At 43.9% G+C, this 14,247-nt stretch overlaps 1 protein-coding gene across 2 annotated transcripts in view; it reads right to left on the reverse strand.

The window, feature by feature from the left end:
• LOC119185038 (serine/threonine-protein phosphatase PP1-beta) overlaps positions 1 to 14,247 on the reverse strand; it is a 114,584-nt gene that overhangs the window by 67,467 nt on the left and 32,870 nt on the right. For both annotated transcript variants that reach the window (XM_075890828.1, XM_075890829.1), the window contains exon 2: positions 9,737 to 10,099. In XM_075890828.1, coding sequence (XP_075746943.1) covers positions 9,737 to 10,099 — 363 coding nt within the window. The remainder of the gene's footprint in view (positions 1 to 9,736; positions 10,100 to 14,247) is intronic.

A 14,247-nucleotide genomic window follows, 5' to 3' on the forward strand; every position in this document is an offset into this window, starting at 1 on the left:
CAGATAATTACAGAAGAAACTTTATCACGATTTCGTAGTCAAATAGAACATACTTCTTCTTGGGAGGAAGCGTTGAAGTGTTGTGACGCAAATAGGGCGTACGAAATCTTTCTTCGTATTCTTAAACCTATATATGAAACTAGTTTTCCGGCCATTTGCATGAAGCTAAGGTGGAAAATTCGAAAGCAATGTATAAGCACCCAACCTTATTTCTAGAATCGAGGAGAAGAATAAATTATACCACAGATTCATTCAATTTAGAGACTGTGAGCTATTTCACAAATGAAAATCATGTCATAATCACTTGGATAAGGATATGAAGAAAGCTAGGCGTAACTACTTTGTAAACTATTTCACCACCACTGCTGAATGCTCTGAGCTTATGTGGAAAAGGCTAAACACTGTCTTAAAAGTAAACACCACTCCTGAAAAGATTACGAATTTAGAGGTAAATGGTGAAGAGCTCTCCGGTACACTGCTTGCAAACGCTTTCAATAAGCATTTTGTTAGCGTTGCAAACATTCCCATTGGGCAATACAATGTAAATAGCCTTCCTTACAATACAAACACAATTTTTGAACCATGTAAATAAGCCTGAAGTAATATATATAACTCATCACTTAAATACCAGTAAAGCAAAAGGCATAGATGACTTCGTGATTAAACCCATAAAGCATGTAATTGTTCTATTAGCACCTCCTCTTTCTTACATTTTCAACCTGTGTCTAAACCAGGCTGTCTTTCCATGCAGAATGCAAGCTGCACGTGTGACGGTTTCATTTAAAAAGGGTAATAAAAATGACATGTGTAACTATCGCCCTATATCTATTCTTCCAGTATTATCAAAAGTACTTGAAAAAATAATTTTAAATCGGTTTACTGAATTTGAAGAAAAACATAACTTTATAACACCGTTACAATTTGCTTTCCGCTAAGGTCTTAGCACTGAACTGGCGTTATTGGCTCAAAAAGACTTAATATTAACAGCACTTAACGAAAAAAATTAGTCCTAAAATTTTTTTGACTTAACTAAAGCATTCGATTTTATAAATCCTAACCTTCTATTAGAGAAACTGTTACGCTATGGCTACCGCGGCAAGGCGGCAGAACTCATACAATCCTATCTACAACATTGTATTCAGTGAGTCGACATAAACCAGGATATCTCTAGTCCCCTTGCCTTGTCTTCAGGTGTGCCACAAGGCCGTATATTAGGCCCATTCTTTTTTAATCTCTATAATAATGATATTATTGCCATGAATCTTCAGGCAAAATTTATAATTTACGATGATGATACTAGCATCTTTTTAATAGGGAATTCGGCTGATGAATTAATAGATGAAGCCAACTTAACCTTACAAAAGTTAGACGAATGGGCATCTCAAAAGAGTTTCAAGTTAAATACAAATAAAACAAAAGCTATGGTATTTCGCAGTAAAAATAAAAAATAATAGTTAATAAAATTCTAACAGTAAAATCTTCACTTATCGCCCTCGTATGCAGTTTTAAAACATTAGGCGTCGTCTTTCAGGAAACATTATGCTGGGATGGACATGTCGATTGCTTATAGTAACAAAGCTCTCTCAAGTGACTAGTATTGTTTACCGCAATCGTCATATACTGTCACAGAACATTATGATGCTAATTTTCAACACTTTGTTTCAATCCAGACTGAACTATTGTCATTTAGTTTGGGGCACTACTACACAAGGAAATCTACACAGAATACACATCCTACAAGAAAAGTTCTTACGCACAATTGAAAATGTCCCAAGACATATCCACACACGTGAGTATTTCTTAAAATGTAGGATACTTCCAGCCACAACACTATATGATTACCGTTTGTGTAAGGCATATAAACAAGAGTTAAAAACCAGATGAGATTTTCTTAAGCGCCTTTACAGGTTTCAAGAAAACACCCCTGTATATGCAACACGTAAAAGGGAGTACTGGAAAATACCGACAGTGCGAACAATATATGGAAAACAAACACTCGGAAACAACTTACCAAGATTAGTAAACAGATTAATTTGCGAAGGGCTATAATTAGAGAACATGTCTTTTAAAGCCATACACAGTTATTTTAAACTCAAGACAAATAATTCTTGAAAAGCATTCTTCTGATGCTTGTCATTTTTAAATTTCGCGCGCACGAATAATTAAGGTCACGTAGGAAGTACGTTATTGTAATGTGGTATTTTTCTTCATTTTTTTCTTTGTCTCTGCAAAAGATTGCAATTTTGCATACTTAGACATTATTGTTTTTTTTATATATCTATTGCATTATATAATGCTGATTTATGTTGGTTTCTTGTTGTTGCATCACTGCTCTTCGGCGCCAATGAGGGGGCCAGTGGCCTCGTCAAGCTGTCCAAACGACAGCTTTTTCCACCCGCCCGTCATATCAATCATTGTATTGATGCGAAAATAAAGTCATTGTCATTGCCAAGTAAAAAACAGCAAGGACTGCAAAAACGCCAACACTCTTCTGGGTGTTTTTTGCAATAATATTTCATGCATAACACAGCACAACATGACGTTCTAATGACTGTTTACAATTAGTCATGCAATAAAATCGCTCTTCTTTTGCGTCATGACTAGAGGCGTGATTTAGAGGCACTAAAGAACCAGGTTAGGGGCTCCTGAAATAGGCGGAGAAACCACTGTTTTAGGCCTTCAAAAATGTAAATATAGGCGCAATAAATTTTAACAAAGTTCAAATATTTGAAGAACTACGTGTGGTATCTGTGTCTACGACAGGAAATGTTTAAGTTTATGATGGTACAAAGGCACCAACGTTTCAGCGTAGCCATGCAATTTTGTTTCAGCGGAGTTTGCGGAATATGGTCTCTCCTATTTTAGTGCAGCAGGTGACGTAGGTGTTCATCGTCGAATAAACACGCTCCAGGGTCTCTCTTTTCGGCATGGCTGAGAAGGTCACCGCAAGAGCAAATAGCCAGAGCGCTAATAGATCAGAAGGGTTTTTTGCCTCGTATTAACTTAGTCTGACCACACAGGGTCGATGTCTCTTGTGTCTGTCAACACATATTAAGGGACCCTTCATCAAGGTTAAGAATTTCAAGTTCGCAAGAGAAACCTATGCGCTGGGCACTCACTATGTCATCTGCCACGATTTGCAATGCTGCCCCACTGTGGTGGTCTAGTGGCTAAGGTACTCAGCTGCTGACCCGCTGGTCGCGGGATTGAATCCCGGCTGTGGCGCCTGCATTTGCGATTGAGGCGAAATTGCTGTAGGCCCGTGTGCTCAGATTTCTATGCACGTTAAAGAACCCCAGGTGGTCAAAATTTCCAGAGCCATCCACTACGGCGTCTCTCATAATCATATATGGTGGTTTTGGGACGTTAAACCCCATATATCAATCAACGATCAATAATTGCAATGCTACGCGCCATGGAAAGAGGTGCGAAAAATTAAGGGACCCTAAGCTTCGCCTTCAGGAGTTGAACGCGACAGCAAAATCGGGCCCCTAGTGCACCTTTCAGCCGCTAAGTTCCAACGTATTCATATGTTTTGGTACATACCCACGCACGCACACAATCACGCACACAAACACGCACACAGTAGTTTGGACCAGTGCACGCTATTATCTCCGAATGGGCTTGTTTTCTTCGTGACACCTGTCGAACAAAATGCGTTAAAGGGGCGCTGAAACGCTTTTTCAAGTAAACATGGAATGAATTCACTAGAGGAGCTTATTACCTCGCGAATTCAACGCTGCAAAGATTTTAAGAATTCATCCAGTGCGAGTGGAGTTACAAAGATTTGTCGCATGCTGCAATTGCATTATCTCTTCTCTCGTTCCGACGACAGCGCTGGAAGTTAAGCAGAGAAGGGTGGCAGGGCGAGAAAACGACCGCGCCTCATGACGTTGAGCACTTTTCTTTTCAAATGTGCGGCTTTTTCAGTGTGATCGCGCGTGCACGCGTGGACAGGTAGTAGCCTCCCGCGGCTATCTCGTTACCTTGATTTTTCGGTCAGAGACGTACAGACGATTTTTCGCTCACAACCAATGGGGCCCACACCAGCGGCGGGTTTTGTGCGACAGGACCTCTTAAACGCTATTGCATAATTATCAAAGTGAATGCTGCCTGTGGGGGCGTGCGCCCGTAACATGGTGGAGGTGATGTATACAACAAGGAATGGTCCTGCGTACGTCGAATATTACCACGCACAAACAGAATTATCGCGCATTGTTTTTGTAACTTCAAATCGAGCGAGATGCGAGACCAAGCTGCCTTCATTTCGTTTGCGTTGGTGTTCTCGCTGTCCTCGCCTTATGTCGGTGCCTTCATTCGCAACGCTTGGCGTATTTTTGGTGCATCGTCTCTTAGAGCACTTCCAGTGGTGCGACACTATATATGTATTGTGGTAAGGATACAATATTCGTGCCAGCTTCTCTTCCAAATGTGTGCGCAAGGAGGGATTCATGCCACAGAAACAGGCAGTACAATGCAGACAGCGTCGAAACGACACAACACCGCTAGAGTGCACCACCTGGCATGGGAATTTCATGCGAATATAACCTTGCGTTCGCATGACGTATTCATGCGTGTGCGCCGTGCGATCATCCGGCTCCGAGTTGCTCCGATACTGTAGGAGGGGAGAATCCAGCATATCATAAAATTTCTCATGGGATCTAGTCTAGCGCTGTTTAAGAAGTAAATGACAAACAAAACAAAACCAATAGAGACATCTTTTTTTATACACTCAACATTCACTTGATGATACTTCCCGGTTTCGCATTTGTTCTTCATCGTCCTGAGGATGCACATGAGCGCCTCCTGTTCCCTACACATGTGAGCAGACGCTGGGAAGGTGTCGTGGAGACGACGCGATGCGCATGAATACATGTGCGGTGGCTAATCGGCCTTCCTATTGGCTAAGAGGCCTTGTATTCTTAACAGTGGTGAAAGGAACTTATGAGATGGAGCATAGGGTGCGCCACATAGCTAGCTAGAGTTTTGAAAGCTCAAAATTGCCCGGTTTCCAACTGTACTCGAGAGCACAGTTTGAGGTTAGCATTCATATAGGCACTGATTTTGACAATAGACATTTATAGGTACTTAATGTAATTTGGCACAAAGGCAGCATATTAGCATTTATAGGCACTATAAAAACAATATAAAAGCTCTTCGTGACCTCTAATTCATGCTCATATATCAAACTGGCACGATAGGAACGCAAGAATTAAAATAGGCATTTTCCTGTGTTTAGTAGTGGCTGTGTTTGGAAATGGTTTCACATTACAAGAAGACATTTGATTCAGTCTAGATATCAGCAGTCATGCGAGCGCTACAGATTAATAAATGCATCGCCGAAGCGTGTATATACCGACTCTAAAATATCCACAGCGTATCTACAGCCACCATAGTCCACCATGAAGAAAGTGATAGAATCGCGATAAAGATGGGCGTAAGGCAGGGTTATACGATTTCTCCAAGCTATCCGCCCGGAGCTTACAACAGGTTTTCAGGGCGCTAGGTTCAAAAGGGTTAGAAATAAGAGTTAAAGGAGAGTACACTAGTATCCTGAGATTTGCTGATGACATTGCATTGATCAGTATCTCAGGGAACGAATTAGAGCTCGTGATTACAGGAAAGGGCAGGGCAGGTCTGAAAATCATCATCATCATCATCATCACCAGCTTGACTACGTCCACTGCAGGACAAAGGCCTCTCCCATGTTCCGCCAGTTAACCTGGTCCTGTGCTTGCTGCTGCCAATTTATACCCCCAAACTTCTTAATCTCATCTGCCCACCTAACCTTCTGTCTCCCCCTAACCCGCTTGCCTTCTCTGGGAATCCATTCAGTTACCCTTAACGACCAGCGATTATCCTGTCTACGCGCTACATGCCCGGCCCATGTCCATTTATACCTGTGTCACACGGGCACGCAAAAAGTCTTTTAAGTAAGCGGTCTTTTACGAAGTTGAAAGACTTTTAACAAAGAGGTGTTTGCGGCGCAGACACACGACAGCAACGATCTCCTTTTAGTGTTTTCGTCCGAAGACGCTAGCGAAAGCGTGGCGCTAGCAGTTAAAAGAGGAGCAATTAAAATTAAACGATGTATCACGATGTACAAATTAAAGACTTGTTGCACTGCTCGTTTCTTCAAATAAATTTAAGAATAAGAGATGATGAAACACCAATGTGAATGTTTTTTGCACTAGATAAGGAAGCATTCCGATAACTAGCGACGTGCACAAGTCCGTCTGGCACCACTGTGCTTTTATTTACCGTATTTGTTTTCCGCTGCCCTCGACTGCTCTCGACACGTTATGGGCGACCGTACGGGAGAAAAGGCGAGGATCGCAAGCCTCACGGCCTGCCTTCTCGCTCTGGAAAGCGAGGCAGACGCTGCAAAAGCCGCCAAGGAGAGGATAAAGCAGCGCAAGACCGAGGGTCACCACGTGATATTGCCGACGCGTTGTAGCTGCTTACGAGAGTAGAAAAGGAAATAACCATTAAAAGCGTTCATTACACCTTCTGGAGGATATGAAATTTGTTTTTACAAGAGTTTTGGTGACAGAAAAATAAGCATTCGCTCTTTTTTTCCCACCACTCGAAAATTGCTGGCGCCCACTGGTTTCGAGGCTACTCATTCGGAGCCGTAAATGAGATCGACGAACGCCGTTTACGAAAAAGACCGCTTCTGAAAAGGAGTTCGCTCTGTGCCGTGTGTCTGCTGTCAGGAACTCCTTTTCGGAAAAAGACCGCTTACTTAAAAGACTTTTAAGTGCCCGTGTGACAGGGGTATAATACTCTCCTTGATTTCAGCTATGATATCCGTAACCCCCGTTTGTTCCCTAATCCACTCTGCTCTCTTCTTGTCTGTTAAGGTTACACCTACCATTTTTCTTTGCATTGCTCGCTGCGTCGTCCTCAACTTAAGCTGAACCCTCTTTGTAAGTCTCCGGGTTTCTACTTCGTAGCTAAGTACCGGCAAGATACAGCTGTTATATACTTTCCTCTTGAGGAATAGCGGCAATCTACCTGTCATGATTTGAGAGTGCTTGGCAAATGTGCTCCACCCCATTCTTTTTCGTCTAGTTATTTCAATCTCGTGGTTTGGCTCCGCGGTTATTACCTGCCCAAAGTAGACATACATAGTCTTTTACAACTTGAAGTGCACTATTACCTATCTCGAAGCTCTGCTGTCTTCCGAGGTTGTTGTACATTACTTTTGTTTTCTGCAGATTAATTTTAAGACCCGCCTTTCTGCTCTCGTTATCTAACTCCGTAATCATGAGTTGCAATTCGTCCCCTGAGTTACTCAGCAATGCAATGTCATCGGCAAAGCGCAGGTTACTAAGGTACTCTCGATTAACTCTTATCCCTAACTGTTCCCATTCTAGGCTTCTGAAAACCTTCTGTAAGCACGCGGTAAATAGCATTGGGGAGATTGTGTCCCCCTGCCTTACATCCTTCTTGATTGGTATTCTGTTGCTTTCTTTATGAAGCACTGTGGTAGCAGTTGATCCCCTGTAGATTTCTTCCAGGATGTTTATATATACTTCATCGACGCCCTGATTCCGCAGTGTCTGCATGACGGCTGATATTTCTACTGAATCAAACGCCTTCTCGTAATTTATGAAGGCTATGTATAGTGGTTATATTCTGGGCATTTCTCTATTACCTGATTGATAGTATGAATGTGGTCGATTGTTGAGTAGCCTGCTTGAAATCCTGCTTGTTCCTTTGATTGATTGAATTCTAATGTTTTTTTACTGCGTTAGCAATTAAATTTGTAAATAGTTTGCATACTACAAAGAGCAAGCTGATCGGCCTATAATTCTTCAAGTCCTTGTCATCTCCTTTCTTATGTATTAAAATGATGTTAGCGTTCTTCCAAGACTCTGGTACTCTTCCCGTCAGGAGACATCTCGTAAACAGGGTGGCTAGTTTTTCTAACACTATCTGTTCTCCATCTTTCAGCAGATCTGATGTTACCTGATCCTCACTCTATCATTACTGGTATGGTGTCATCTGTGTTACTGCTAGTTCTTATAGTATTAAAGTCGTGGTTATCCCGGCTACTGTACAGATCTCTGTAAAACTCCTCCGCTATTTTAACTATCCTGTCCATATTGGTAGTTATTTTGCCTTCTTTCTCTCTTAGTGCATACACCCGAATTTCGCCTATCCCAAGTTTCCTTTTCACTGCTTTGACGCTTCCTCCGTTTTTCAGAGCTTGTTCAATTCTCTCCATGTTATACCTTCTCACATCGCATACCTTACGCTTATTAATCAACTTCGAAAGCTGTGCCAGTTCAATTTTGTCTACTTTACTTGACATTTTCATGATTTGACGCTTCTTAATGAGATTCTTTATTTATTGGGAAAGCTTGCCAGTGTCTTGTCTAACTACCCTGCCGCCAACTTCCACTGCACACGCCGTAATAATACTCGTCAGATTATCATTCATTGTATCTACGCTAAGGTTGGTTTCCTCACTAACAGCCGAGTACCTGTTCTGAAGCGAGACTGAATTCCTGTACTTTCCCTCTCAGTGCTAGCTCAATGATTGGCTTCTTGCGTATCAGTTTCTGTCTTTCCTTCTTCAAGTCCAGGCGAATTCAAGAGTGTACCATTCTATGGTCACTGCCTCGTGCCTTGCCAACCACTTCCACATTCTGCACGATGCCTGGGTGTGCACTCATTATAATGTCTATTTCGCTTTTACTTTCGCCAATAGGGCTCCTCCATGTCCACTTGCGCTTTCCTTGTTTTCGGCAGAAAGTATTCAAAATCCGTAAATTATTGCGTTCTGCGAATTCTAGTAGTTGCTCTCCTCTGCCGTTTCTAGTACCGATGCCATAATCTCCTACTGTCTGGTCTCCAGCCTGCTTTTTCCCTACCGTTGCATTAAAGTCGCCCTTCAGTATAGTATACTGTGTTTTTACCTTATTCATTGCCGATTCCGCGTCTTCAAAGAAGCTTTCAACTGAAGCGCCATCATGATTGGATGTAGGCGCGCAAGCCTGTACCACTTTCGCCTTATATCTTTTATTCAGTTTAATTACGATTCATACCTCCCTTTCATTAATGCTATAGTATTCCTCGATGTTGCCAGCTATGTTTCTGAGAATTAGGAACCCCGCTCGCAGTTCTCTTCTGTCAGCCAAGCCACTATAGCAAAAGACGTGCCCATTCCGTAGCACCGTATAAGCCTCATCTGTCCTCCTAACCTCACTGAGCCCTATTATATCCCATTCACTATCATCTAGCTCCTCGAATAATACAGCTAGACTTCCCTCACGAGATAAGGTTCTAGCGTTAAACGTTGCCAAGTTCAGGTTCTAATGGCGGCCTGTCCAGATCTAGAGATTCTTAGCACCCTCTGCTGCGTTGCGGATCTGACCGCCGCCGTGGTCAGTTGCTTCGCAGCGGCTGTGGACTGAGGGCCGTGAGTTCTTTGACGTATGCATGTGGGAGGTAGTGGCCAGATACTGCACCAGGGTGGCCAATTCTTCTCTGGTGAAGGAGTTCATTCCCGGCGGTGATTACCGGTTAGGCCGCACCCCAGGCCTCTTAATGCAGTTCCATCACCACGCGAATTTTTTTTGATACATTTCAAAAATTTTGAATAATTTTTTGAATGAAAAAAACACACAAGCGGCTAAGATGAGGATGTCCACAAGTGAGACGTTGACCATCAGCAAAAGCTGGCAGTTGTTCTGAGCCTATAGGAGTGCGACAGAAAAAAACGTACATTCATCGTAGAAACCGTAGACACGGTTGATCGAGGCGCTCTCATGGTTTCCGCGCAGCAGGAAGAAGTTTTCCGGGTACTTGACCTTGTAGCAGAAAAGGAGGCAGACGTTCTCCAGTGAATGTCGGCCCCGGTCTACGTAGTCGCCGAGGAAGAGATAGTTGCTCTCGGGAGGGAAGCCCCCGTACTCGAACAGCCGGAGAGTGTCGTAGAACTGTCCGTGGGTGTCGCCTAGGATCTGTATGGGGGCTTCCAGTTCCAGCAGCATGGGCTGTGACAGAAGCACCTCGCGCACCTTCCGGCACAGGGCTTTCAAGTCGCTCTCAATGAGGTCCACATTCTTGCCTGGCTTACCGCCACGCACTGCACAAAAAAGAGTAGGAAGAAGCATTGAACCTCCTTACACTGCTGCAAGCGGCTGCATGCCCTTTGCTGGTAGCTATGTACACATCGGTACTCCGGTTTGAGCCAGTGCAAATTAGACACGTAGGTGCCGCCAGTGTGGGGCTGTTAAACGAATGTTTCTATCTTTATAATTCACGACGTGAATCGACAAGATAAAATAACATCAAATACACCTTACCCTATCGGTATACGTATACAACTCAACCGTTGGGCTGCTCATTTTTGTGTTCGAAAATTTCAAATGAGAACGTTAGAAGCTTAAAATGGCGGCAATGAAAACCGTCTTTAAAATAGTGTATATCAAGAATAGAGAGGCTGTACCCACTTACGAGAAACGTTTAGGTGGCAGAAACTACTGCAGCGGGTGAAAATTATGAAAACCATGCAGTGTAAGTTGCGGCTGGTTCTCCCTGAATACTTTCTACTAATGTTGGTTCACCATAAACTTGTCAGCTGCTTCAATCAGGTTGGCCGTACACTGACATCTGGAAACTGTAGATCAAGATTGCATGTTCTTTCTCTTGGCCAGAGTTCCAGGAATAACAGAATCTGTTCTATGTATTCACTGCTAGCTGTACCTCTTGAATCGTAAAATACAATGCGCAGCACCGCGGCTGTCGAATTGTTGGTTCCACACTACATTTCCACACAATAGTGGAGGCAGAATGTTGTGAGAGTTGAGAAACAATGTACGCTTCCACCTCAAGCAAAATGCCAATAGCCAGCTACCATCACCCACATTCCTTTGGCTGAAAGCACAACGGGCGTGAAAGACCAATGCTGGCTCAAGTTAAATCTTAGTACAGCAGCTGGGACGTGGTGTGACAACCAAGCAACCTGTAAAGGCGCCCTGCAACCTTTTTGACATGAAAGTGTTTTAGACTGGGTTCCATTAAGACTTCAATGACGTATTTACATCACGGAAAACACGGCGAAAAATTGTACATGATTATAGGTGAAAGAAAAAAGTTCTGTTAATGAGCCTAGAATAGGGACCTCTTTACCCGCTGCAAAAGATGCCGAGCAGACTATTCCCTGCGGCGCGACCACCGACTCTAATGGGTTCACAAACGCGCCTTTTATATCTCACGCTTTCACAATGCCCTTGGTCATTGAGGTGGTGAATCTTCCTGGTGATGTAATGCGTCATTACAGAAAAAAACTGGGATACACTCGTCACATTTTTCCACGAAGACGACCAATTCAATCTGCCCAGAAGGCTCATGACATGGCCGTCCAGTTTCAACTTCTGGTCCCGGCGTGGGCGTGGCCTGCAAACGAAGGCTATTAGGGGGTCATCGCCTCCTCGGGACCAAATAAAGTTATTTAGACACTCAGTAGCCTCCCTGATTAGCACGCGCAACACTTGTTGCTAGTCGTTTGTCCCCATTTGGCGCGTATTCAATAGAATTGCCATTTCTTCAACGCCATAGCGCATCGCGAAGTGGCGACCTTAGCCCAAGTGTCGTAAACGATGGCCCCAGTCAATCGAAACAAAGATATCTCTTCGCCGTGCGCCAACTTTTATCCATACGTTGACCTTGAGCTAATTGTGGCCAGGCTAGAGGGGCGATACGACGCGCTTTGCAGTTGCCAAGGTTATGCATGTTATAGTTCAGCACATCCAATCACATTTTTACATGGCTGTAGGACAGAGACGTTAGACCAAGTTATGTGTTCAACATGCGACGGCCTTCTGGCTATCACGCCTCTTTCTCGGGTCCCGCTTTCGGCTTTAGCTAGTACAGTCACCGCAATAATTTGTTCATTCATTTTCACGAATGTTTGTCGTCGGTATGGAAACGCACTACCAAGCGTCAACGCCAGTTCGTGCATCCAGGTTGAACGGTGCTACATGTGCTAAACAGCAATATTGTCACGGGGTCGTAGCGTGGCTGAAGGGACCGGACAAGATGTTCAGATAAAACTGTTTATTTGGCTGAACTTGTGGGCAGTAAATGAAAAGTCAGATTACAGTAGCACACTGACACTCATAGCGCTCAACGGAGCGTCAGACATCAATCAACACACAAGCGGCGAAGCGCATCGGTATTTATACATGTGCCATCAAACACTCCAGCTTTATCAGTGGTCTTCACGCAAGCTGTCGAATAATCTTGAGTGTTTGCATCTTGAATGCAACTTCAACAGAACGATTTACAATAATACCGAAGCTTGATTGTTTGATTGATTGTGGGGTTTAACGTCCCAAAACCACCATATGATTATGAGAGACGCCGTAGTGGAGGGCTCCAGAAATTTCGACCGCCCGGGGTTCTTTAACGTGCACCCAAAACTGAGTACACGGGCCTACAACATTTCCGCCTCCATCGGAAATGCAGCCGCCACAGCCGAGATTTGATCCCGCGACCTGCGGGTCAGCAGCCGAGTACCTTAGCCACTAGACCACCGTGGCGGGGCAATAATGCCGAAGCTTCTAGAGCAATGAGGTGCAGTTCGCGCTCAAAATTCTGGACAGGCTTTGTGGGCGAAAACACAATGAAGTATAAGTGTAAATAGGACATTAGCCTAGCTATATTGTAACATCCAAATGAAGGTACACTTTAATGAAATATTGTAGTTGGAACGAACTTAGACATAAGAAACAAACAACTCAAAGAAAGTCTGTGTCGCCGCTTCAGAAGACAGTTTCTTCTAAATCATTCACCTATACTGTTTCTTTGTGATGTGTCTCACGTGTGGGGCGTAGCTGTAGTTGCATGGCTCGTGCTGGCACGTGGTACATGCCGCATTGGCGATCTGTTTTCCAAGCGCGCTATTAACAATAGGGAGGGCGTTAGGACCGGACAGTGCCTACACTTTGCGGGTGGCTTGTGCCATTGCCCCCTTCCGAATTTGCATCGTGTCCCGATGCTTCATGCCAGCCCATTTGCAGATTCATTCATCCTACCTCTTTGTGAAAGCTGTTTCGTGAAGAGGAGGGGTCCTGTCGATACTTCATTGTCTGTCATGACAAAGTTTCATTCTTACGCCGTGCACAATTTATGTGTGCTGATGACATCGTGATGAAGTTTCTTGTCCCTCCGGAACAAATTCGTAGTTCATTGCACCAGTCTGTCGAACAACTTTGTAGGCACCGAAACAGCGGCGAAGCAGCTTCTCAGGCCCGCCACGTACTCGTACGGGAGTCCACACCCAGACTGTGTCACTAGGTGCATATCGGACATCTCTTCATCGCAGATTGTATTTGTGCCTGTCAACGTTTTGTTTCTTATGAATACGATGGCGTCCAAGCTGTCTCGCTTCTTCTGCCCCTTGTGTAAAGTCACTGATACCATAGTCATGCCTCTACACACACAATTTTACGGACATTTCCTCTACAGGTAGCATTGCATATAAAGTTTTGGTGACTGTCCGCCGAAAAACAAGTTCGAAGGGCGTCGTACGGTCGTCTCTTGCAGTGCGGTATTGTAAGCTTACGTTGCAAACGGCAATATTTGGTCCGCTGCTCGTTGCATCATAATAACACGTTGACAACATATCAGCCAACGCTCGGTTATTCCATTTGTTTGTGTATGGCACGTTGTTGTTTTTATAAGATTGGTGTGCGTCAATTTTATTGTGGACTTCGTCAAATCAGCCGTAAACGCGATTCGTAGATCCGCTATCAGCACTGTATGGGCTCCACGACGTAATAACATTTTGGTCACGAAGAATTTGCTGACTTCAACAGCTGTTCTGCTAACTAGAGAAATAGTCTCAGTGTACCGAGTCAGATAGTTGCCACCATGATCCACGCTTTTTACACTTTAAAATGAAAAATGGGCCGAGTATGTCCATTCCCACTTGATCGAGTGCTCCTGGTGGCATACGTTGAAGGAGCCCAGCAGGTTTAAACGGTGGCGTCTTACATCTTTGGCAGTCCCGAAAAGTTCTTACATTGCGTTGCACAAAACTCAGCAACTTCGGCCAGTAATACTTAGTACGAATGCACGTTACCATTCTGATTACTCCCAAGTGTCATAATAATGGGTCATTGTGGCAAGTCTCCAAGATCTCAGGACGGGACGACAAGCAGGAATGTTGTTGTATAGAGCTCAAAGTTCCTTTTAGACAGGACGTTATTCCGTAAGATAACATCTCCA

The sequence above is a fragment of the Rhipicephalus microplus genome, chromosome 3 (assembly GCF_043290135.1).
Source record: "Rhipicephalus microplus isolate Deutch F79 chromosome 3, USDA_Rmic, whole genome shotgun sequence".
NCBI classification, from domain to species: domain Eukaryota; kingdom Metazoa; phylum Arthropoda; class Arachnida; order Ixodida; family Ixodidae; genus Rhipicephalus; species Rhipicephalus microplus.